Source organism: Otolemur garnettii, unplaced genomic scaffold (genome assembly GCF_000181295.1).
Source record: "Otolemur garnettii isolate 467f Iridium unplaced genomic scaffold, OtoGar3 scaffold00008, whole genome shotgun sequence".
NCBI classification, from domain to species: Eukaryota; Metazoa; Chordata; class Mammalia; order Primates; family Galagidae; genus Otolemur; species Otolemur garnettii.
Window position 1 is genome coordinate 31,662,903 of NW_003852403.1, and position 24,940 is coordinate 31,687,842.

The window sequence follows — 24,940 nt, forward strand, 5'->3', positions numbered from 1 at the left end:
GCTGCATTACTAACTGAAAACAATATTTTATAAAAGACAGTAACAGAATAGTATTTCTAATTTTATAATGGATGTCAACAGGAAAATAGAATTTTGTGTACAGGCAGCTTTTCTGGAATCAATCCATTCTGTTTACTGAGGGTCAAGCATGGAGAGCAACTTGCTGAATCATGCATTTTTTTTTTTATAATAGCACTCAATAGCTATATCCATAGTGATACTAATCGTTCACATGGTACTTGTTACCTTAGCAACCCAACGAACAATAGCAATTACATGAAAACACATGTACTTGTTTCAATGTATCTTATTATATGAAGGTCCTGGGAACCTGGAGTCTCACTGTCTGCTCACTTTAGGAATGCAGGGTTATCAGGGTTAATGACCTGGAAACCCACTTCCAGGAAACACTTTTAAGTAAAATGTCAAGCAGATGTTTCGTTCTCAGAACACCAAAGACCTCACAGAGATCTTAGGGCACCTGGGTGTCCAGTTATCTGGGCTTAGTTCAGGCCTGAGTTTGAGAATGGCAGAGAATGTCCTGTTTGACGATAAACAAAGATGAAGCCACTCAAATATCCTCCAGGACAATGATCAGAAACCAGGACAATGAAGGATAAGCTAGAAGAGTCAAGTTTTTGCTTGCTAGACGAACAAAAGGTGGATTGCTTTGGGAAGCTTGTGGAAGGCAAATTCTCTCCCACTCCCCACGGGGGAAGGAGGTAGGAACAGGCAAGAAGCAGGCGGGCATAGGTGCAGGGGTAGGAAGTGAGAAACAGCGAAGTGTCTCATTTCACCGGGAGAAGAGGGAGTAAGGGCCCATCACGCTGCAAAAAAGGAATACAGAATAGCTACGATGAGATGAGCTTGACATCTACATTGCAAAGCCCTGGAGTTCATGGGAAGGGAGGTTGGGGAGAGGATATAACATAGAGGACATCCTCATACTCCTAACACTGTGGACACCTCAGATCCACCTGTCTAATGACACACTCAAGCATATATAAAAACGTCTATAGTTTTGAGAGTATCACTAGATAAAATAACCCACCTAATTAAGGTTTCCAGGAAAATGTTCAAACACATTCTCATTCTGACTTTCCACATTAGGGCTATTTACGTTACCCCCTCAGATATAAGGCAGGGTATACCCAGGTGCAATGACGACCAGAATGGCAATGTATCCCCTTAATTCACATGGGAAGGAGTCAATGGGATAAAGGATCCAATAATAGTAACAATAATGATTATAATAACTATGTTAACTGATGTTTATTTCTTAGACTGTTGAATCGCCATCTAGTCCATGGAGCAATTACATTTTGGGACACCTCAGTGCCCTTCGAGGGAATATAACAGCAATCATGCTCAAATGAAGTGTTCTCAAAGTAAAGTCTGCAGCCCCCCTGAGGGCTTGTTTTCAGATGTTCATTCCAAATGCAGATCCTAGGACTCTTTGTCCAGAGTGTTTTATATAATTTGCCTGAAGGAGGTCCAGGTATCTTTATTCCAGTGAGTTCCTACAGGGAGATTGAATGCATATTAATTTGATTGAGATCTTTTTTAATTTCAAATTTGCTTATCTGTTAAGTCTAACAAAGGGTAGAAAGATGAACTCTGAGTTATTGTTAATTAAATGCTATTGTGGGTAAGGGGATGAAGAACACAGAGTAAAGAAAGTCTAATAGTAAACAGGAGACAAACCAGAAAAAAATGAACCTCCCCATTATCCTATTCTCTAATCTTTGTTGTTGTTGTTGTTTTAGGATTTTTTTTTTTTTTTTTTTTTTGCAGTTTTTGGCCGAGACCAGGTTCAAACCCACCACCTCTGGTATACGGGGCCAGTGCCCTACTCCTTGAGGGCCCCTATTCTCTAATCTTATCCCTAGAAAACAGAAAATACTATTGTGTTATTTATCCTTTGAGAAATACTTTATGAGTAGACCAATAAACGAATACACCCCGTTGGAGAAGATGGAAAAGGAATGAGAACAAAAGATAACATTGTCCTGATCCTATCCTTCACTTACAGACATTTTAAGAGATTATTCCCTAAGAACACATGTAAGTTTTTCTCATTTAAAAAAAAAAAGTTGCATGTAGGCTGGATATGGTGGGCCACGCCTGTAATCCTAGCACTCTGGGAGGCCTAGGTGGGAAGAATGCTTGAGCTCAGGAGTTTGAGACCAGCCTGAGCAAGAACAAGACCCTATTTCTACTAAAAAATAGGAAAACTAGCTGGACGTGGTGACATGTGCCTATACTTGTGCCTGAACAGGTGCCTTCCTACCTACTCAGGAAGGTTGAGGCAAGAGGATCACGTGAGCCCAGTAGTTTAAGGTTGCTTGCTCTGAGTTATGATGCCATGGCACCCCACCAAGAATGACAGAGTAAGAGTCTATCTCAAAATTTAAAAAAAAAAGTTGCATATAATTCTCTAAAAACATAATTTTTAATCATATATAGTGCTAATAAATATAATCCACTTATCTAATTTACTGCTGATACACATTCAGTTTGTTCTAGTATTTTGTGATTATAGTGAATGATTCCTTCCAACCTTTCAGAACTACTGCTCCAAAGGATGGTAAGAAGAAGGGACAGTTCAGTCATTCAGTGCCTACAGAAAGGTGTCCTGGCCCTTGACGGGTGTATCTGCCATTCTCTGGAACGGGTGGTACACGCTGCAGCACACAAAGATTTTGATGTTATCACCTCCGTCTACCTCTCTGTGTCATTTCTTTACCCTCTGCAGCCCTTCCTTCTGTCTTTCAAGAGATAAGAAATAGATCCTTTCTCTTCTAAAACTCTACTCCCTTTCACCTCCCCTCTTTCACCCACCCATCTTCTTTGTTGTGAATGTGGCTGTTCCCCCTTGTGATTGTGATTGAGGGGCACTGCAGGAGGGCAGCTCACACCTTCCCTGTGCACTTCTGAAGGTTGGGGCCACTCTTTTCCTCTGTATAAAGAGAAATCTGTCATCCAATATGGTAAGCAGGACATAAATGTAAGAAATAAAAATCACAGTAAATACTGATCTACTGAATTTCAATGGCTCTTTTAGATTCTCAGTAACATTTGGGATTCTAAATGATATTTGTATGTCTTTTCCCTAAGAGACATTGGGGCCACATAATCCTATTGCTGCCCCCGCCAGGCCCAGTACTAATACACCAAACCGAATCAGCCGTATTGCACAAAGCTGTATAAGCCTGAGGTGCACATAAGGTTTCAGAGTCTGCAAAACACTTTTATATTCATCCTTCTACTTTTAAACCTAGAAAATCTTCAATCCATTTTAATATGCTATTTACATAAATAATACCTTTGGAACTTCTACACAGGAAATTTGCTATTTTAAGTGCTTCTCCTTCCCAAAGCAACATATAAATCTTACTCCATGTATATTTCTTTATGTGGAGTGACGTTTTCAATGTGAAACAGTTTATATTAATAGCCATCTCTGCTTTACTTTCCCCCCCTGTGAAATAATTTAGAATTTCTAGGCACTCTGGTTTTATACGTTAGCAGCCGCCAAAGATTATAAAAGAATTCAAGGCAATGAATTTTCTGGGCAAAATAATATATTAGCTAAATGGTGTCTATTAAATCACCTGTGCAACTGGCAGCTGGCTTTAGTGCGACGAAATAAATGATAAAATAACCCTTTGCAAGGAATTGTCAACGTTTTGTTGTGTGGTTAGAGGTGTTGGCGTTTCCCTCCGTCAGTTTTAGGCTGCCGTTTCTTTACAAAGCTGACAAGCTGACAAGGCAAGGAAAGGTAGAAAATTTGGCTGCTGGTGAGATTTAATAGAATTTTTCCTTTGAGGGAGCAAAACATTTATTCTAAGTACAGAAAAAAATAAGTCCAAACTTTCAGGAATTAGCATTTTCCCTGAGTGAAACTGCTGGTAATTACATTGTTTCTCTGTCTCTTAGTTGCTATATAACCTTGGGCTAATTAGTCAGCCTGCCTGTGCCTCAGTTTCCTCATCCATCAAAATGCCCTCACAGTGTTACCACGTGGGTCAAATGAGCAATTAGGTGTAAAGCACTGAGTACGGTGTGTGGCACTGCAATTTGAAAAATCGTCATTTGGATTCATGTGGCTTTCGTTTAGGGTGCAGTGATGAGTATGAAACATTGGAAGGTCTGCATTTATAAAAAGATACTTATTTTCTGGATACTATGAATAATAAGCATTACAAAGTGGTGATGACTTCAATCCATAAATATTGATGAGGTTCAGGAGACACCATCCCCAAATATGGCACCTTGGAATTTGTGAAAACACTCTCAGCTTCTCCACATCCTTCTTCCTTGAAGCAAGTGATAAAACCTGGGAAGGGTTTTCTGAGCGTCCCTCAAGGGTCATAAGACCCTTATGGGACAGGTGCCCTCTCTGTGGGAAAGGAGCCAGAGGCACAGAGACACCAAAACACAATATGTACATGTATATACATATCCATGCACACACACACACACACACGAACAAGCAGACTTTTCTAATTTCCTTCAGTTTATTACCATTAGTTCATAACCCTCGGTCCTCCTCTCATATTTCTCTATGGCTACGCAACCTCCATCAGACCTAGCATAAATTATTCAGGAGTTACTGTTTGTTCAGTTTTTTGTTTTTGTTTTTGAGACAGAATCTCACTGGGTCACTGTGGGCAGAGTGCCATGATGTCGTAGTTCACAGCAACATCAAATTCTTGGGCTTAAGCGAGCCTCTTGCCTTAGCTTCCCCAGTAGCTGGGCTACAGATGCCCACCACAAGAAGGAGAGCTTTTCTATTTTTAGTTGAGGCAGGGTCCTCCTCTTGCTCAGGGTGGTCTCATACTCCTGAGCTCAAACAATCAACTCACCTCAGCCTCCCAAAGTACTAGGATTATAGGCATGAGCCACCACACCCAGCCAGTTCTTTTTTTCTTAGTGAAAGCTCCTATATCATCTAAAACTTACATTAAATAAATGTGCATGTTTCCCTCGTATTAATCTGTCTTTTGTTTGGGGGGCTTCAGCCATGAACCTAGGGTGGGTGAAGAAAAGATATTGTTCCTTTCCTACAATGTCTATGGAAAAACTATTTAAAGAGAAAACACGACAAGCTCATCATTGCTGTGGTTTACTGAGGCCTTTTCCATTCTGGCTCCATTCCACCCATTCCATTAAAAACTTTACTTATGTCTTCACCCGTAACTCAAAGATTCTCCCCTAATTTAACTTTCCAGCAATTTCGTCTTATCTACTTTCTCACCCAACCACCCACAATTACTGACAGCTACCTCCTACATGCAGGAAAAAGTGCTGGTGTCTTCCAAAGAAAGTAGACAAAAAAAAAAAAGCCACAGCTTTGAGGCGAGCACTCAGAACTGCCTTGGAGCCAGGAGGAGAGAAGCCAAAGGCAGGGGTGGAGGAGCTTCCTGTTGTTTCCCAAGGTGCTGTTCTCTCTAGGAACATAGAAGTCTCTTGTACCTAGATGATAGGAAACATACACTCTGAGTAAAGGCAAGTGGTCAGAAAGTGAGGGGTAGAGTGGACGGCAGCTACAGAAATGCAAAGAAAGACGGAAACATTTAGGTGACAGGAATAAAGAAAGGCCAATTTAGGCTGGGCGCACTGCCTCATGCCTGTAATACTAGCATTCTGGGAGGCCAAGGCGGGTGGATTGCTTGAGCTCATGAGTTTGAGACCAGCCTGAGCAAAAGCAAGATCCCATCTCTTCTAAAAATAGAAAAACTGAGGCAGAGAACCCCTGGAGCCCAAGAGTTGAAGGTTGCTGTGAGCTATAACTCCACAGACTTCTTCTCAGGGCAACAGCTTGAGACTCTGTCTCAAAAAAAAAAAAAAAAAAAAGAAAGAAAGAAAGATAGATCCCCAGAAGTGCATTAATGTACATAGTTACCATTCAATAAAAAAAAAAAAAAAGAAAGAAAGATCAACTTAGGGCCAGGCATGGTGGCTCATAGCTGTAATCTTAACACTTTGGGAGGCCGAGGCAGGTGGATTGCTTGAGCTCAAGAGTTCAAGACCAGCCTGAGCAAGAGCGAGACCCCATCTCTACTAAAATAGAAAAATTAGCTGGGTGGCATGGAAGGCACATATAGTCCCAGCTACTTGGGAGACTGAGGCAGGAGGATCATTTGAGCCCAGGAGTTTGAGAGTCTAAGGTTGCTATCAGCTATGACAACAAGGCACTCAACCCCAAGGTGATGAAGAGAGACTCTGTGTCTAAAAAAAAAAATGAAAGGTCAATTAGGTCTATCTAGGAAGCAAAGTCCTCATATGGTATAACGGTCAATGAGTTACTCCCAAAGAGGAAGTATAATCCTTTCATATGTATGGAAACAAACAAACAAACAAACAAACAGGACAATGTATCAAGGTACCAACAGAAGTACCTGCTTCCCTGTCCTTGGTTGGCAAGCTGTTATGGTGCTTCATTTGTATTTGGGGACTAGAGGTCAAAGGTAATCTCACATTTGTATCATTTGATTGAGGTACAAATAATATTTGAGTTTAGTTGTAACAATTTAACTAAGGAATAAACTTGGTTGTGATTTTTATACATGCTGCACTTTAACATTATCCTCAAGAAATCACATTTTAAGGTTGGCGTTTAAGAACCAGACCCAGAAAATGACAATAACCGCTCCCTGAATTAATGACCTGATATATAGAACAGGTTTGCCTGAAGCCCCTGACTCTGGATAGATGAGAGTGTGAGGGGCTTTCAGAGTCACACTGGTTGAATGAAATGCCACCAGTTATAAATCATAATGCCTGTCCTCCGTGGATACACATAGAGGTATATAGAACTTGGCATGGTAAAGAGGAGTAACAGTCTTTTTCTCATTAATAAAAAAAATAAATACACCTTTTCCTCTTTACCCTCAGCAGGAGGGTCAATGGATAAACAGCAGTTATATTTTCATTTTCTACATACCTCTCAGCAAATCGAACAAATCAAAAACGCATTTGGAAACTGTCTGCTCATTTTCTGCATCTCCGTCTCGTCTGACAGAACAGACACTCCTTGCAGGCACACCTGTTCTTCCGCCACAAACTTGAATGGGAACCCCATAAATCCTCAGTGAAAGTTCAACAGAAAAGCTGAGGAAAGTTTCTAGTAAAAGTTCTGCTGAAAGCTTGTGTCGCATTTCAGTTCATATTTAAACTCCCCTGTTGTCTAACTCAGGGCCCACCTTCCACAAAATATGTGCTGACCAACTACATAGAAAATAGGGGCTGAATACGCTTTAGCCAAATAATGGATAATAGTATCCTAAGCTGTTACGAGACCCTTGCTGATCTGAAACGTGTCAGGTAGGTTTCCTTCCTGATCGGGACACAAATACTTTCCTCCTCTTCCCCATCTCTGCCTCCCCCTCTGTAGAGACACCTGATCTGGCAAGGATTTCTCAGAACCACCCCTCCCTGTGCAGTCCAGGAACACCGGCAGCAGTTACCCAGGCCTGCAAACTGGGCCGCCAACTCCAGCTCACTAAATGGGAAGGGCAACTTTGGGACTTTCTTCATTCTCCCTGCAGGCTTCAGTTTCTGTTTCTGGACCCCTCAGGGGCCATGGACGAACACACACAATTCCATTTTCAGGGCTAAAAAAAGACTGAGCTCCAGACTAATAGGTCACCTGCGCTTTCCTGTTTCCCTACAGGTACTTGTTTTGTTCCCCAGAGCCCCCAGGGAATTGGGAAACACCCGGAGGCCAGAGAGGAAATTCTCTCATTGGACTGCTCTGTAAGAAAGTGTGTACAGCCATTTCAACATAAATGTCAGAAGAGAGTGAAGAAGATGACAATAAATGGAAGAATCGTCACCATTTATCACTGTATCATTAAACCGTCAAAGATAGAAATCGTCAATATTTTTACGGGAAGGATGGAAGAATTTGGCATTTTAAAATGTATGGTCTATTCACTTTCAAGAAAATCATACGTTATACACAGTGGGAGGTTTTTGAAGACTGTAAATTAGGGGCCAAACACTTCTGTACCATTTTATGTCAGACCATATTGCTATCTATAAATCAGTATTTTAAAACTTTTGTAATAGTGACTCATTTTTGTAACTGACATTTTATTTTTGCAGAGTTAAAGGGAATGGCAGAGACATTTTGTGGAAAAACTCATAATAGTACATTAGGAATGGGTGCCTAGCTCAAAACAACCCTTTTAATTGCTCTTCTCCTTAATCAGAGCAGGTCACAAACAAGTATTTTTGGAATTTATGGCCGATAGATATACTCAGTTATTAACAGGGAGGCTACTCCAGAGGTTAAAACAACTGAGCACCTGTATCAGATGATAAACTAGCTCCCTGAACCCCTGAGTCCCTTGCCCTGGACCTTACATGGCCTGGCAGGTAAAGGAGACTGACTCCCTCACTGTAACCCTCTTTGGGGTCCCTCCTGCCACAGCGGAAGGCTGGGCCCCTGCACAGAGGGGTTAAATGGTCTCACTAACACCCCTGGCCTCCATCCGTTTCCCAGGCTGAACTGAATAATAGACATCACAGTAAAGCTGGGCATTAGGATTCTCTGCCCCACAAAACTGGAACAGCAATGGAAGAGGGAGAGAAGTCAGAGACTTCTGGTCCTTCAGCAGAGAAGAATGAGCACCTGGTGCATACGAATGCTTTACAATTATCCATTCCTTCTTTCCCTAAAGACTACAAGACTACGGCATTCCTGCCTGTTACGGATTCCACTGTGTCCTCCCCAAATTCACATGTTGAAGCCCTAACCCTCAAGGTGACGCTGTGTAGAGATAGAATCTTTAAAGAGGTCATTAAGGCTAAATGACTGGGTGGCGCTTGTGGCTCAAAGGAGTGGGGCACTGGCCCCATATGCCAGAGGTGGTGGGTTCAAACCCAGCCCTTGCCAAAACCTGCAAAAACAAACAAACAAAAAAGGCTAAATGAGGTCACAAGTGTGGGGCCCTAATCTACTATGACAGGTGTCCTTGTAGGAGGAGGGAGGGACACGGGAAGTGGGTGCACCAGAAAGAAAGCCGTGTGAGGACCTAGTGGAAAAGCAGCATTGGCCAGCCAAGGAGAAAGGCCTCGAGAACTGAAACCTGCTCAGCCTCTTGACTGTGAACTTCCAGGGCTCAGAACGGTGAGAAATAAAATTCTGATGTTTATGTCACCCAGCCTTTGGCGTTCTATTATAGCAGCTTCCAGACTAATACACTGTCTGTGGGTGCTGAGAGATACCAGAGTGTCCCCAAAATACCATCAGCACCTCCTTCGCTTACGATGGCTGGAGTTGGTTTCTGTACTTGTACCAAACAGTGTGAGCTACTACATTCCTATAAACATTGGATTTTATATTTTTAATCTAACGTCTAACTCAGGAATCTAAAGTTACATGACAAATTTAAACTGGCACTCCTGAAGTCATGTTTTTCAAGGATCATTCAACTGTGATGACGAATCTAAAATATATTCTCTTACACTGGCTTTTGTTGTTTTTAGCAGACTGAGCCTTGAATCAAATGTTTCAAAAAGGCCTCTTTCCCAAAATTTGGCCTATATAGAAGCTTGCTCTCAACCCAGCCCAGCTTCTAAAGAGAGATACCAGCCTAATCTCTGAAGTGAATGGCAGTTTAGACATTTTTTTGAACTTGAGTATTGGATTGTTCTGGCCACCAATACAATAAAATAAAATAAAAAAATCACGAGTGGTTCACCTTAAACAGAATGTCTTTAATCAGACCCAGTCTCAGGGCTATTCTTTTCCACAGCCTATAAGGATACTTCTTCCTCTCTCTTCCTTCAGGTGAGAAGCAAGAATGACAGAGCTCTGCTTCTTATCCAATTAGGCACTGCTCTCAACATTTGAATAAACGGCCTGTGCCCGCCAGGGCTCCCTCTAACGCAGCAGTCCTAATGGCATCCTGAACATGACTGCACACTCAGATAGGTATCCCGTGTGCCAGAACAACGTGGTGCTGAATAAGCCTACATCCTCCATAGTCAAAGTTCAGGCAGGCCCTTTTAATAAAAATGAATACATGGAATTTCAGCTCACTAAATATTTGAAGGGTATATTTCATGATTAAATGCAAGAACCTAGGGTGCATGAAAAACATCAGTAAAATTCTGTAGGATCAGGTCTTAAAATTGCCCATGCTCAACTACAAATCTACCCCAAGTTAAAAATGTCATGTTAGTCAAGCTTGTCTCTGTACACTTTTAAAATAACAGAATCTGACAATAGCCCGATATGTTAGTTCATCAAATCTAACTCCTTCGATAATAAAAAATGAAGATATGGACCCCAAAATAAATAGCATTAGACTAAAATGTGGGTCTTTTTCCACATCAGATGCTGCTGTTTCATCTACTATAGTTCCATCTACTATATAACAAATGTAGATTGATAATTACCATCCAATGTGAGCAAAAATAAAAACAAATATGGCAGGACTCCACACAACAGTTCAGTACAGGGGATATGATTGTCATTTAAAAGATCTTAGAAATGGAAGCACAGAGAGAGGTTAAGTAATTGGCCCAAGGCCACACAATGACTTGTTGCATTAGAAAGCCAATCCACGTCTCTCTGACATTAAGTCTGTGCTTATGTCCCCTCACCCGACTGCCCTACAAAGGAACTGGGAACATGATCTAGATCCCATTAGAAACTAGGCCAGGAACTAGGCAGCTAGCCCGAATTTAGTCTCCTTCCTTCCCTGGGCCTCACTTTCATCATCTATTAAAAAACAAAAAAGGGTGGGGGGCCAGACTCCCCTTCCTTCCAGGGAGAGCATTTGCCTCTGCTCAACCGTGAGTCCAGAAGTGGCACATTCCCTGCAGGCCCAAATTCATACAATGTTTATCTTACTAGTAACTGTTTTATCTCGCGTATAAATAAATGAAGTTTGTTCTTTTTCCCATGGTATGTTGTTTCATAGCACATACATTACGATTTTTTTGAGAAAAATATCAGAGACCAACCTAATGCAGGATTTCAGAAATTTCAGTTCTTTCATTTTATGGAAAATATATGTATTACCTATCTAACTGGAAGCTTTAAAAAAATCCTTGTAAGCCTGTAACTTGAAAAAGCAAATGTTTTCTCAATTGCTTCGGTCCTTATACGTTGTAGTCCATCTGTTGCCACAGCACTGATTGTAATGTCAAAATTGCAATTAGTTATACTCAGAGACAATCAGGGAAAAAGGCCAAGGGAGATTGTGCCCAGGACTCAAGGAAGTTGAAATTCAACAGAGCCAGTTTCAGGGTCTGCCACTTACTGGCTATGGAACCTTGTGCAATTCATTTAATAGAAAATAATGTAGCTTGATTACTTGGTTCAAAACAGGGTTCAAATCCCAGATCTGCCAATTAACATAGCACACTAGTTAACTAACTTCTCCGTGCCTCTGTTTAATCTATAAATTGATATCCTATGGCTGCCTATCTTGAAAGGATTACTGAAAGAATTACGTAAATATCAAATAAAGCATTTATCAAAGGGCCTCTTCCTTATTAAGTGTTCAGAATTTGCATTTATAAAAGATATCTTTGAGTGAGTCCATCGGTAGGTCAAGTTCTAGTCCATAGTTCTCGGAGTTGCTTCCTCTTAAAGATCACACTACAGTTGTACACACCTCACATGATTATTGTCAAGACCATGTGTGAAAACCCAACGGAAAATATTTTGTCAGCTAAACACACCAAATTAGCATTTGATTAACATCTATATTCTGTTATTACAAGGTAGTATTTCATTAATTTTAAAAATATTTACTGAGTGCTTGGAATATAAAAGGCACTGGACTAGATATTGTGAAAAATACAAGTGAGATATAGGTTCTATGCTTCAGTGGTAATGCAATATTAATATCTCCAGTACAAGCTAGATGAAAATAGGTCCCAAACCTATACTGTCCTTTAAAAGGTGAACATTGAAGGACAAGAAAGGAATTAGGAGGGGAGAATGAGGAGAAGAGGGGAAAAGAAGGCATCTCTGACAAAGGAACAGCATGAGTAACAGGTCGGAGGGAAAACACAGATCATGGATGGTGAGAAGTGAGGGGTGCATTTAGCCAGAGAATACATGACGGGATGGGAGATGAATAACAAGAAGGGCCAGAGAATAGAGTATGTGACATGTAGGAAGAACAACTACCACCAATTTATTTATTGTAAAATTTGTTCTCCAGATGTATTAACTGGATCAACTGCCACATTTTAGATCAAACGTCATTCATGGTTGAAAAAGAGAGCCCACATGCAAAAACTATCACAGAAAAACCTCTTTTAAAAAAGAAAAAAAGCCTACTGACTTTCATAGCAAGATCACATTCATGAACTGGGTCTTTAAAACCTTTGATAATCTCTCCCAGAAGCCAAACTTTTATCACACTCCTCATCAACTTTCTATTGGTTTCCTCCGAGGGCATCACAAACACCAGGCCCCAAGTTCCTATCTTGCTCTAACTAGCTCCTGGCTCACTTTCTTCATCTTGTGTTTATTATAACCCACTCCTAAATCCCATCTCCCCCAGAAAGCCTTCCCTGATGATGACCTTGTCACTCTCTTCCATCTCGACATACTTCATTACGTATCTGCTCTATCAAAAAGTTACCTGAAGAGCTACGAGTGGCCTAGGAGTAAAATGGCAGGGGTCCTGGCTGCAGGTCTTTTCTCTGACTTGGAGCATGTTATGTAAGGCCACAGGTTTCCTCCTGGGCAAAATGAAGGGTTTGGGGAAGGTCACTTCCCATTTTTCATTCAACAAATACATAGTGAGCATGCACTTGTGCTAAGCTCTATCCCAGTTGCTGAAGAAACAGTAGGGAAGACAGAACAGCTGTCTACTTGTCTGTTGACGCTATCCATGTTGTGATTGTCTCCTGCGGTGGAGTGTTTCTGAAACTTTAGCCTGCATGAGAATTACCTGAAAAGGTTATTAAAACAGACTTCTCTCTTTCTGAAGCAATAGACCTAGGAGTAGGGCCCAAAGTTTGGTATTTCTAAGATATTTCATATGATGCTAATATCCACACTTAAAGAACTCCTACCTTTTACACTGCTGTATTTCTGGTGCTTAAAATAAATACAGAAGAAATAAGTGGACCACCCATGGGACTGTAACAAAGTGGCCAGCATATGTAGGGAGGTGGTTACTCCCTCCTCTACTGCGCTTAGGAACAAAATAATATGTTTAAGTTAATTAATGAAGGGGGACATCATACAATTTTATAGTTTAGACAAAAAATCATAATTTTACTAAAAGGTGAAAGAGTTACTATCATTCAGAAAGGTACAAATAAGAAACAGTTTATATCTGAAGAAAAATGAAATTCCTTCCGACTTAGAGAAAGAGGGAGGAAGATGAGGGAAAACTTTGTGGAAGAGTGCATTCGAGTTGTTCCTTGAAGGACCCGTACACTTGTTTCAAAAATGCCTACAATTACTCAAAACATAGTTAGTTCCTATTATTGGAATTTGTCTACTTAATCTATGGTGAGGTTTTAATGAATCTCCTTAAAGTCTACAAAATCCTTACATTCTGATGTAAGTTTTGATATTTTGAAATAGCTAAGTATCATATTTTTGCCAAAACTGGTCAGAAAGTTGGAAGTTTAGTTGCATAATCATGCTCTTTTCTGAAAACAACGTATGCATTTGTGTTAAGGTATACCTTTGTGTTAAGATACTGATTCATCCATGGAGGCCCCCAAACAATTTAAGGGTAGTGTAAAAATCATTTTGAACAATGGATTAAGTTTATAAATTCTGGAGGTAAACGGTCTAAAGGACAGCTTTCATTTGGCCCAAAATGCCATCGTGGATTTAAAAATCAGTCTTAGTATAAATGCCATGTTGACTTATTGAAACAATAGACCTCTCAACATATAAGATATCATACACATTTTCCTTCAGAGCCTATGCCATACTATAAATATCTAAAGTTTGCAGTTTATTATAATAAAAAGGCAGCATAAAATGAATGTTATTCTTCCAAGTTAGAATGATGAAAAATATACAATGGGACCAGAAAACATACACAGGTTCCTAGGAGCTCATGGTGAGTCTAGGCCATTCAGTTAACATAATAATAAATATTAGTACTAACGAGGACATGGAAAGCCTGACGAGGAGCACATTCAACAGTCGTACCTGATCCCTTCTACTTTGCCTCCAGAGTTCCTTAGCTGCTCTCTGTTCACCTGATCCTTGAGTCCAGGTATCTTTATTATGCAATCAGCATGTACTCACTAGATCAGCATGAAAAGTTATTAATGAGTTTTAAAAATCTGCCCTCACAACTTTTAACAGCGTGTACTAAATTTCATTTGTCTTGATGAAAACAAACCCTTAAAATTCCTAGGACCAATGATTCCTAAAGGCACCCAGACCAGCAGCATCCGCATCACCTGAGAACTTGTTAGAAATGAAAATTCTCCAGACCTACTAAATCAGAACCTGACTAAACACGCTGTGGATCCAGGTCATTCTGATATATGCTAAATAATGAGGACCACTGGTTAAGATATTTTCCTGAGTAGCACAAAAGAAACTGTTGGAAAAGTTGTTCTATGTATTTTATAATTTATTCTCATAGCTCATTACTATCCTTGTGATTACTACATTTAATACACACAATTACACATAAACTCAATGTCTAAATTGTCCATGAAGTTGCTTTTTGTTTTCTGAAATGGTACTATCCTCAACTCTTTCCACTCTTGCTCCCAATAAAAGAATCTGGGGTAAGGGGGACAACATTACTAGTAGGTGTCCATTCTTCTTTGACATCGCCAGAAGATTTTATTAGGTGATACAAATATCACTTGCAGATATAAACTGTCATATGCCTTGGGCTTATCTATGTGCAAGACTGTTTTAAAGGACTATTAAAACATTTCAAGGTAAATGGATATATTTTATGTGTAGCTAACCATTATACTTATTTCAGATCTATTCATTGGACTAGGATACCTAAGATACACTATAGAATTTTTAAATTGTGAAACAAAGTTTTACAACCCCCTCAAAGGCATATTTTAGAATGAAATAATTATCTTTTTTAGGAGTTAAGGCAAAGGCTTTGGAACTGTGCAGTCTATAAATACATTACATATTCTACATATGTAATTCTAAATTTTCTAATAGCCACTTTAAAAATGTAAAGTGAAATGAGCGATATTAACGTCAAAATACATGTTATTTAATCCAATACAGAGGTCAGATGCAGTGGCTCATGCCTGTAATCCTAGTACTTTGGGAGTCCAAGGCGGGTGGACTGCCTGAGTTCACAGGTTCGAGACTAGCCTGAGCCAGAGTGAGAAAAAAAATAGCTGAATGTTATGGTAGGTGCCTGTAAGTCCCAGCTACTTGGGAAGCTGAGGCAAGAGAATCACTTAAGCCAAGAGTTTGAGATTGCTATGAGCTATGAAGCCACAGCACTCTATCCAGGGCAAAGAGTGAGACTCTAAAAGAAAAAAATTCCAGTACATATATCAAAAATATTATCATTTCAACATGTAAACAGTATAAAATTGATGTGCTTTTACTTTTTCTGTACTTAATAAGCAAAATCTTGCATATATTTTACATGCATAGCACCTTAAGTAAAATGTTAAATTTTAAGTGGAAATATTTTATTTTTATTTAGAATTAATAAAATTTATCATTGTAAAAGTAGATTCATACCCTATTTGTTCAAAATACTAAAAAAATTTCCAGTGCCAAACATCGGCTTCAATATTTATGTATTTTATTTTTTGAGGCAGAGTCTGCCCTTGGTAGAGTGTCATGGCTCACAGCGACCTCTAAGTCTTGCGCTTACCCCATCCTCTCGCCTCAGGTTTTGATTTTTAGTAGACTTGGCGTCTCACTCTTCTCAAACCAGATGGCTGGTCTCCAACTTGTGAGCTCAACAAATCCCCCGGCCTCCGCCGCCCAGACTGCTAGGGTTCCAGGTGTGCGCCACAGCGCCTGGCCTGGTTTAATATTTAAATTAACAGGCTGGGCTCCCGCGGCACAGTGGTTATGGCGCCAGCCACATACACAGAAGTTGGTGGGTTCGAACCCGGCTGGGGCCAGCTAACCAACAACGACAACTGCAACAAAAAATAGTGGGGCGTGGGGAGGGTGCCTGTGGTCCGGGCTACTGGGGAGGCTGAGGCAAGGGAATCGCCTAAGCCCAGGAGTTGGAGGTGGCTGTGAGCTGTGACAGCTCTCTAGCGAGGGTGACATACTGAGACTCTGTCGAATAAAAATGTATTTAAATTAACAAAACGTGAAGTTTAAAATCCAATTCCCCAATCTCCCTGGCCACATGTCAGGTGCTCAGTGCACGTGGCCAGCGGCCGCCACCTGCCCCCGGTAACCCTGCTCGGGAGCTGCGGGTGAGAATCTGGGCTCTGCCTTGGGACCGCTTGGCCGGGGACAATCCACCTAACCTTCTCCAAGCTTCACTTCTATGTCCAAATGCGGGAGGGGCACATTCAGTACGTTTCACATGTTTGCCTGCAAAACTAACAGAAGAGAAAAAAAACACAATGTGTTTTCCCCTCATATTTGAGATGGTGGATTCCTTGTATCACATAATAAAAAACAGAACCAAAACCCAGATGTTCACAATATGAGAATGGTTAAATGAATTTAATGAATCCATACTCCGAAGCCATCAAATGGTATTTATTAGCAAGTAGTAAAGAAAACTGGACTATCAAGCACAGCACAACGGCTGGCGGTGCGCGCAGAGAACCTGGGATCGGCGGCTTCTCGGGCCGTTACGAGTCTGCCTGGCAACAGGCTGGGGGCGGGGCCGCCGCGGGCGCGCGCCGCTGTTTGGATTCCCAGGCAGTTAATTTCTAAAATGTTTTGCTAACAGGAGACATTCCTTTTGTATATTAACGGACAAATCTGAAATGTGCTCTCAAATGACTACACTTTTGACTCATAGCCTGGAATGTGATGTTAAATATTAAATATACTATAATAAAGATAAACGGCTATACGAAAACGCTTTTCGAGAACGAAAAATACGCCTCCTCCAGTCGGCTTTCGGTTGGCGGTTTCCCGCCGGTGGAACGGAAGCACAACCGCTCTGGACGTCAGCAAGGCGTCCTCTCCTAGTTACCATGGTGAAGTCTCTGCGGCCATCTTTACTATGGTCAACACGCGACAAACGTGTCGTGAAAAGTCTGCACATTATGAGGTGGGAAAGGAATCATGCGTTTCAGAAATAAGGAGCTGACAGAACCACTAAGGATAGAAGGTGGAAAACATCAGCTAAGTTGGTTAGTGGCATGCAGGTTCCTCAGACAAGCGGAACGATTCCAGCGCACCAGTGAGGTTTCTGCCCGGAATTTGAGAGCCGCTTCCGTTGCTCAGCGGAAGTGTGGGTCGCAAGAGGACAGACTCTTGGAAGAATCCGCTGTGGGCTGAGCGCACAACCGGAATCATGTCGAGTTTGGCGGTGAGAGACCCGGCAATGGATCGATCACTGCGTTCCGTGTTCGTGGGGAACATTCCGTATGAGGCGACTGAGGAGCAGTTAAAGGACATTTTCTCAGAGGTTGGTTCTGTTGTCAGTTTCCGGCTGGTTTACGATAGAGAGACGGGGAAACCCAAGGGTTATGGCTTCTGCGAGTACCAAGACCAGGAAACCGCTCTCAGTGCCATGCGGAACCTCAATGGGCGGGAATTCAGCGGGAGAGCGCTTCGGGTGGACAATGCTGCCAGTGAAAAGAATAAGGAAGAGTTAAAGAGTCTAGGGCCCGCAGCGCCCATCATTGACTCGCCTTATGGGGACCCTATCGATCCAGAAGATGCCCCTGAATCCATTACCAGAGCAGTCGCCAGCCTTCCTCCAGAGCAAATGTTTGAGCTGATGAAGCAGATGAAGCTCTGTGTCCAAAATAGCCACCAGGAAGCTCGAAACATGTTACTTCAAAACCCTCAGCTGGCTTATGCGCTGTTGCAGGCACAGGTGGTGATGAGGATCATGGATCCAGAGATTGCCCTGAAAATTCTGCATCGCAAGATTCATGTCACACCACTTATCCCAGGCAAATCTCAGTCTGTCTCTGGGCCAGGACCTGGCCCTGGGCTCTGCCCAGGACCTAATGTTCTTCTGAACCAGCAGAATCCTCCCGCCCCTCAGCCTCAGCATTTGGCTAGGAGACCTGTGAAGGACATTCCTCCTCTGATGCAGACTCCTATCCAGGGTGGAATTCCAGCTCCAGGGCCAATACCAGCTGCTGTTCCTGGACCTGGTCCTGGTTCTTTAACTCCTGGAGGAGCAATGCAGCCCCAAGTGGGAATGCCAGGGGTTGGCCCAGTGCCTTTAGAGCGGGGACAAGTACAGATGGCAGACCCTAGAGCTCCTATACCTCGTGGACCCATGACTGCTGGTGGCCTGCCTCCTCGAGGACTGTTAGGAGATGCTCCAAATGACCCACGTGGAGGGACTCTGCTTTCAGTCACTGGAGAAGTAGAGCCCAGAGGTTATCTGGGTCCACCCCATCAGGGTCCCCCTCTGCATCATGCCTCTGGTCATGACAACCGTGGCCCTTCCTCACATGAGATGAGAGGAGGGCCATTAGCAGATCCCAGGCTGCTAATTGGAGAGCCCAGAGGACCCATGATTGATCAAAGGGGGCTCCCTATGGATGGTAGAGGCAGTAGAGACTCTCGAGGGATGGAGACTCGAGCCATGGAAACTGAAGTCTTAGAGACACGAGTAATGGAGAGAAGAGGAATGGAGACTTGTGCGATGGAAACCAGAGGAATGGAAGCAAGAGGCATCGATGCAAGAGGATTGGAGATGAGGGGCCCTGGCCCCAGTTCCAGAGGCCCTATGACTGGTGCAATTCAGGGTCCTGGTCCCATTAATATAGGAGCAGGTGGTCCTCAGGGACCCAGACAGGTCCCAAGCATTTCAGGGGTGGGGAATCCTGGAGCTGGCATACAGGGGGCAGGCATGCAAGGGGGAGGAATGCAGGGAGCAGGCATACAAGGAGGAGCAATGCAGGGGGCAGGCATACAAGGAGTGGGCATGCAAGGGGCAAGTAAGCAAGGTGGAGGCCAACCTAGCAGTTTTAGTCCTGGTCAAAGCCAGGTAACTCCACAGGATCAAGAAAAGGCAGCTTTGATCATGCAGGTTCTTCAGCTGACTGCAGATCAGATTGCCATGCTGCCTCCTGAGCAAAGGCAGAGTATCCTCATTTTAAAGGAGCAAATCCAGAAATCCACTGGAGCTTCTTAAAAGGTTTTAGAATACACTTGGTTTTAGTCTCAGAAAGTTCATTCTGTAGCATGAAGAATGGTTGCAAAAAAGTGATTCTGTGTCTCATACTTGAATCGTTAGAGTTTCCCTCCTCCTAGAATTTAATCTTATTTCTCATTGTCTTATTTCTTTGTTTTCTTTTTTTATTTTTTATTGAGGGTGGGGGGAGGAGAGAGTGGGTCTGTTCACTTTAACTCATTGTATATAGGCAAAAATAGCTCTGAACATGATTATATTACACCATTTAAGATTACAAAGAATATGCAGCAATATTAAAGTGTCTGTAATATGTTAACTGCATTTTTAAAATGTTCAGTAAAACTATGTGAAAACTGCACATGCAGACTAAAAGGTGACCTGTTAAAATGGTAATGCACTAAGATAGATTTAAGATTTTTTGGTTATATAGCAAAATAAAAAAAAAGTTTACCTCAAGATTCTAAGTTATATTTTTTGGTAAGCCATTTCAAATCCAAAATCCAATTTTGAGGGTAAAGAATGTTGTATTAGGTTAAGCATCATGTTTTAGAATTCTTTTGAAATGTTACGATGGGGTAAGTTTAAACTTTTGGTATCAGAAAATTGTTTTTTTCTAAAGCTTCGCTACTTCAAAATGTAAGGAATACACCTGGTTTGATGTTACATCATTTATCCCACTCCTCAGAGACTAGCAATATTTTGGCCTGGCCCTGAGCATAATGATTTTGTAAAACAATTCTAGGCTTAACCAGTTTACTTAGTGTTGCTCTGATGAGGCCCAGTAATCTTTCAGCACCTTTCTATTTCTCAGTAATCCTTAAATTCTGAGTCTTAATCTGAGTAATTCTCTTATATACTTCCCAGAGATCAGTGTCTAGGTACCATTGGATCTGGATGAGTTATATACAGCTTTGGGCTTTTCATAAATAGTGGAAAGTTTCATTAAGTAAAGTTGTCAGTTTCCTGGTCACTAGCTTCTCTACACAGATGGTGCCCAATGGTCAACTAGAATCAGGAGTTAAAAATCTTCATGTAAACATTTAAGATGCCTTTTAGCTTCCTTATTTTATAATTTACTTTCCTATAACTTGCCATCTTATCAGAATAATTGAAGCCTACATAGGTAGAGGTATTCATATAGCTTGAAATCTGCTCAATTGATTTATCCTCTACTTTTTGTAAGCCATGTAGTCCTGGTATACATACCCATGAGACATACTTAAAAATCACTTCGAAATGTATGGCTTATCACATTACCTTTAGAGTGACTACCTAGTTTATTCCTAACCCTTCAGGATAATGGACACAAATATCTGTATGATAAACCAAATGGTAATTAATAGAAACATAATCTCCTAAATAGCCAGGCATTCTTACTATGGAAAAGGAAAAAATATTTTAAAAAAGAGAACTGAAGACTTAAAATTTGAGTTATTGGGCGGCACCGGTGGCTCAAGGAGTAGGGCGCTGGCCCCATATATCAGAGGTTAGCGGGTTCAAACTTGGCCCCGGCCAAAAACTGCAACAACAACAACAAAAATTTGAGTTATCCCTTTACAAGATTTTTACATTTCAAATGAGAAATTCACTCTCTTTACAAAATTTTCATGCCTATCCTGTTGTTTTCTACTACCTGTTTTACTCTTTGTTGTTCCTACTGTTAACTTTCTTGAGTTTCCTATATGCTTCCTCTATATTGGAGAGGGTAATATCTTTACATGTGTGATAGTTCTAGTTAATACTAATTCAGAGTTGGCTTAACTGAAATTCTAATTGCTTTATCCTAAAATTTTCACCAAAGGGCTGTAACTGAAAACTATTAAACGTTATGGTATTTGTTCTAGTAAAATTTCTTCATTTAATGCAGATTAAATGAAAAGAATATATTAATGAGGCTGACATCTAATATGTTTACTTTTTTTTTTTTTTTTGAGAAAGGGTATCGCTCTGTCACCCAGGTTGCAGTGCAGTGTCACCATCATAGGTCACTGCAACCTCAAACTCTTGGGCTTAACCAATCCTGTCTCAACCTCCCTGTAGCTGGTACTACATGCATGTACCAGTATTCCCAGGTAATTTTTTTTTTTTTTTTTTGAGACAGTCTGTCACCCTGGGTAGAGTGCCATGGGGTCAGAACTCACAGCAGCCTCAGACTTTTGGTCTCAAGTGATTCTCTTGCCTTCTTGCCTCAACTTCCCAAGTAGCTGGGACTATAGGCACCTGCCACAACGGTTGGCTGTTTTTAGAGATAGGTCTCACTCTTTCTCAGGTTGGTCTTGAACTCCTGAGCTCAGGCAGTCCACCCGCCTGGGCCTCCCAGTGTTCATTAATAAAAACCCTTAATGTAATCACAGCTTGCAAAGCTGCTTGCTTTTCCATGCTGTCATGGGACCTTAACTAAGCACACAGAACCTAACAAAAGGATTACAGGTGTAAGCCACTGCTGCTGGCCTAATTTTTCTGTTTTTTTGGAGAGAGGCAGTCTGGCTATTACTCCTGGCTTCATGTAATCCTCCCCTCTTGGCCTCCCAAAGTGCTAGGATTACAGGAACCACTTTGCCTGGCCTGATAGTTTTATTTTTGATTAATACATTATCAAAAGGCACCTATTTGTGATATACATGGGGCCTGGTTATGTTTTCTTTCATGAAAAAAGGCAAAACTAATGAAATTGCAGGAACGAAGGAAGTCCTTTTCTTACATCTGTTATCTATATAGTTTGATAATTAACTATAAAGATGCACTGTCTTATGGTTGGTATCAGTAGCAACATCTAGGTGATACTTAGATAATAGGCGTTTATTCATGTTCTCTAGAAAGAACTCCTGTGTTCCACTCCTACCTTGTAGGTGTCTTCATTACTGAAAGCATTTGTTATGTTGCCATGCCTTATGTTTGCTTTACACTCTACCACCCACTTTCAGTTCTGATAGACTACAAAGTGAACACAGAGCATGTCTTATTCCTATATTCACTATAGCAAAATTCACAGGTGAGATGAAAGGACAAAACGTTATTTCACCATCTTAGTGGGGGGTTATCTCCCATTAAGAACACAAATAAGCTGTAATAATTATTTGCATTAGAAAATCAATTAAAAGTAGATGATAAAAGCAGTCACTTTTACTCTGATAAGGCTACTATGGTTGTCTCTGCACTTTTCACTTCACTGTAGAGCCTTATTTCATTTGATAGTAAAAAATAATACAAGTAATATTTTCTATAATCAGAATCTTTCATGTGTTTTACTACACAATCATTGGTTATGACCCCTGGCATCCTGCATTTTCCCTAATACAGATGGATTGCAAACGAAGTCACAAATTTATCACAATAATAGTTGGTGATGGTGAAACACTGATTTGCTAATGCTTCTTTAAGACTTATCCTCTTGGGCTGTACGTTGGAGATTATGAAATGATGAACTTGGTCAGTGCTTGCTCACTAGGCTTTCCCTTATATTACTTCTGGTTAATACCAAAAATATGTTTTAACATCTGCTGACTTCCTAGGACTTAACAATTTGGGAATATTTGGTAAGATAGAAGGCAATGTGAATCCTAGGCAAAGGTACACTAATCTAAGTGAGATTGTGTATGATTTTGTGACTACTTTTTAGGATCCTAATGGTAGGAAAGCATTTTTGAAAAGAAAACCCTTAATATAATCACAGCTTGCCAAGCTGCTTGCCTTTCCATGCTGTGCTGGGATCTTAACTAAGCACACAGAGCCTAATTTCCTACGGTGTGTCAGGCCTTTCTCTTGGGTCTGATGAGGTCTAAGGATAATTATGTGCAAGAACCTACTGTGGCAGAGAAACTGAATTATCAGTTATTTCTCACAGTTTTCTCACAGAAGAATGTCAGCTTCTCACAGCTTTATATCGTCAGCTAAGTCTCTAGACAGACTTTTCTGGTTAAAGCTTTTTTTCATCAGTCCCTTATGGATGTTCTATGGTTAAGAACTAATTTAAATTTGGAAGTTAACTAAGAATATATTAAACTATTCGTAAATAAATGAATATTAAATATTAATTGAATATATGATACTGACATACTCATATTTCATATATGTATTTATTCAGATCTTAATTGAACCAGATCTTAATATTTCCATTTATTTTTATGAATCCTGAAACAAATTTACTCTCTTGTTCAGAAATTCACCTTTAAAATTCACCTTCACAAATATTCATGTTAGAAATTACCTCTCAAAGAAATATTACCTATCATGTTTATCCTTGATATTTTTCTACCAAAACACATAATTTATATTAGAAGAGGAAATGTATTGTGTGAAAAGTGATGTTTGGGGTAGTTTTGTCAGAAATAACAGTAAATCTGTTACCTATATTAAATACTGTACAAAAAAAATACATTTACTTAGAAAAAGTAACAAGATGTTCTGGTTCATGACAACTCTGCATCCAGGAGTTGATGTAGATCTCAAAGGTAGGTTACTAAATACCAAAAAAGTAAGAACAACATACACAACATTCTCAACCAAAACTGATTTTGTATGATTCACTATGTATGATATCTGCCAACATGTGAACTCAATCTCAGATGTGTCATAAAGATTGGTCTTTAAAAAGTCATATCTACTTGATTACTTATTTTTTGCCTCACAAAAGTAAACAGACACTCTCTTGGGCATCAGGAAATGAAATTAGCAGTTTTCTCCAAATTATTTTGTCTCTGTTATTTAATTAGCTGTTTTAATCATAATTCTGCCTTGTTATATTAGAAATATTTTTCAATAATTATACTGCAAAAGTCTCTGGACCACTTCAACGTCTGTATCAGCCTCTGACTGCTCTACTTCACGTTGCCTGGAGTGAGTGTGAAGAGACTAGACCAATTTAGGAATCTGCTTCTGTGTTCTTTCCTTGGACATCAATGTAAAGGGTTTAAGTTAATATTCCTCAGGAAAAGATACATTTGCTATAACAAGGTCCCCAACTTCCTTTGTGTTAAAGGTTCATTTTAATAATGTTCAAAGTATGTGCCACATTAAAAAATAGTACAGTTGAGATAATTACGTGATGGAAAAGTATAGGGCTTGCTCAGTGCCTTAACATTATAAAATCATGCTCCATATCCCAAATATCATCCTTGTTCACATGATGAATCAATATAGCAACATCAGTCAGGACTAAAAACATTCTTAGATGCAAACATTGTAGTAGGAAGATAAACACAATCATTATCTATTAATAGTATATGTCATAGTTCCTATCTTTAGGTAAGCCTATATCCAAAATGATTATCTTTTACACTTATCAATCATGAGGAAAAAAGATTTTCATCTATTCTAAACAACAGAGAGAATACTAATACGTTGTTGAAACCCCTAAAATCATTGTCAATTTTATCAAAGTTTTGTTCCTTTAAATATTTTTGGTCAAGGAACCTTAAATTGGTGGCTTGTGGGCCAGTTGAGCCAACAGATAAATTTTATTTGACCAGACCAAGGTTCTCACTTTGGCCACAACCGCAACCTCTCCCTGTAGTGTCCTACATTAGGTTTGTTTCACATAGTTACCTGCTGGACCCTACAATATTTTGAATTTAGAATCTGCTTTTACTCTGTATAAAAACAGTTCTTAGATTTCACTGAAGTTATTGTGTAATTTGTGTGTAATTTGATAAATGTGAAAAAGAAAAATTTGTTCAACAACT

At 40.4% G+C, this 24,940-nt stretch overlaps 2 protein-coding genes across 3 annotated transcripts in view; one reads left to right on the forward strand and one right to left on the reverse strand.

Moving 5' to 3' along the window:
• Positions 1 to 24,940, reverse strand: part of PRKG1 (protein kinase, cGMP-dependent, type I) — a 1,243,017-nt gene that overhangs the window by 563,405 nt on the left and 654,672 nt on the right. The window lies entirely within an intron of this gene.
• Positions 17,277 to 19,707, forward strand: CSTF2T (cleavage stimulation factor subunit 2 tau variant). The gene has a single exon (XM_003783668.3). It carries the CDS (start codon positions 17,454 to 17,456, stop codon positions 19,257 to 19,259), a length of 1,806 nt encoding a protein of 601 aa, XP_003783716.1. The 5' UTR covers positions 17,277 to 17,453; the 3' UTR covers positions 19,260 to 19,707.

What these genes read in the sequence shown, in the direction of transcription:
- CSTF2T (XM_003783668.3), top strand. Translation starts at nt 17,454, where the DNA reads ATGTCGAGTTTGGCGGTGAGAGACCCGGCAATGGATCGATCACTGCGT.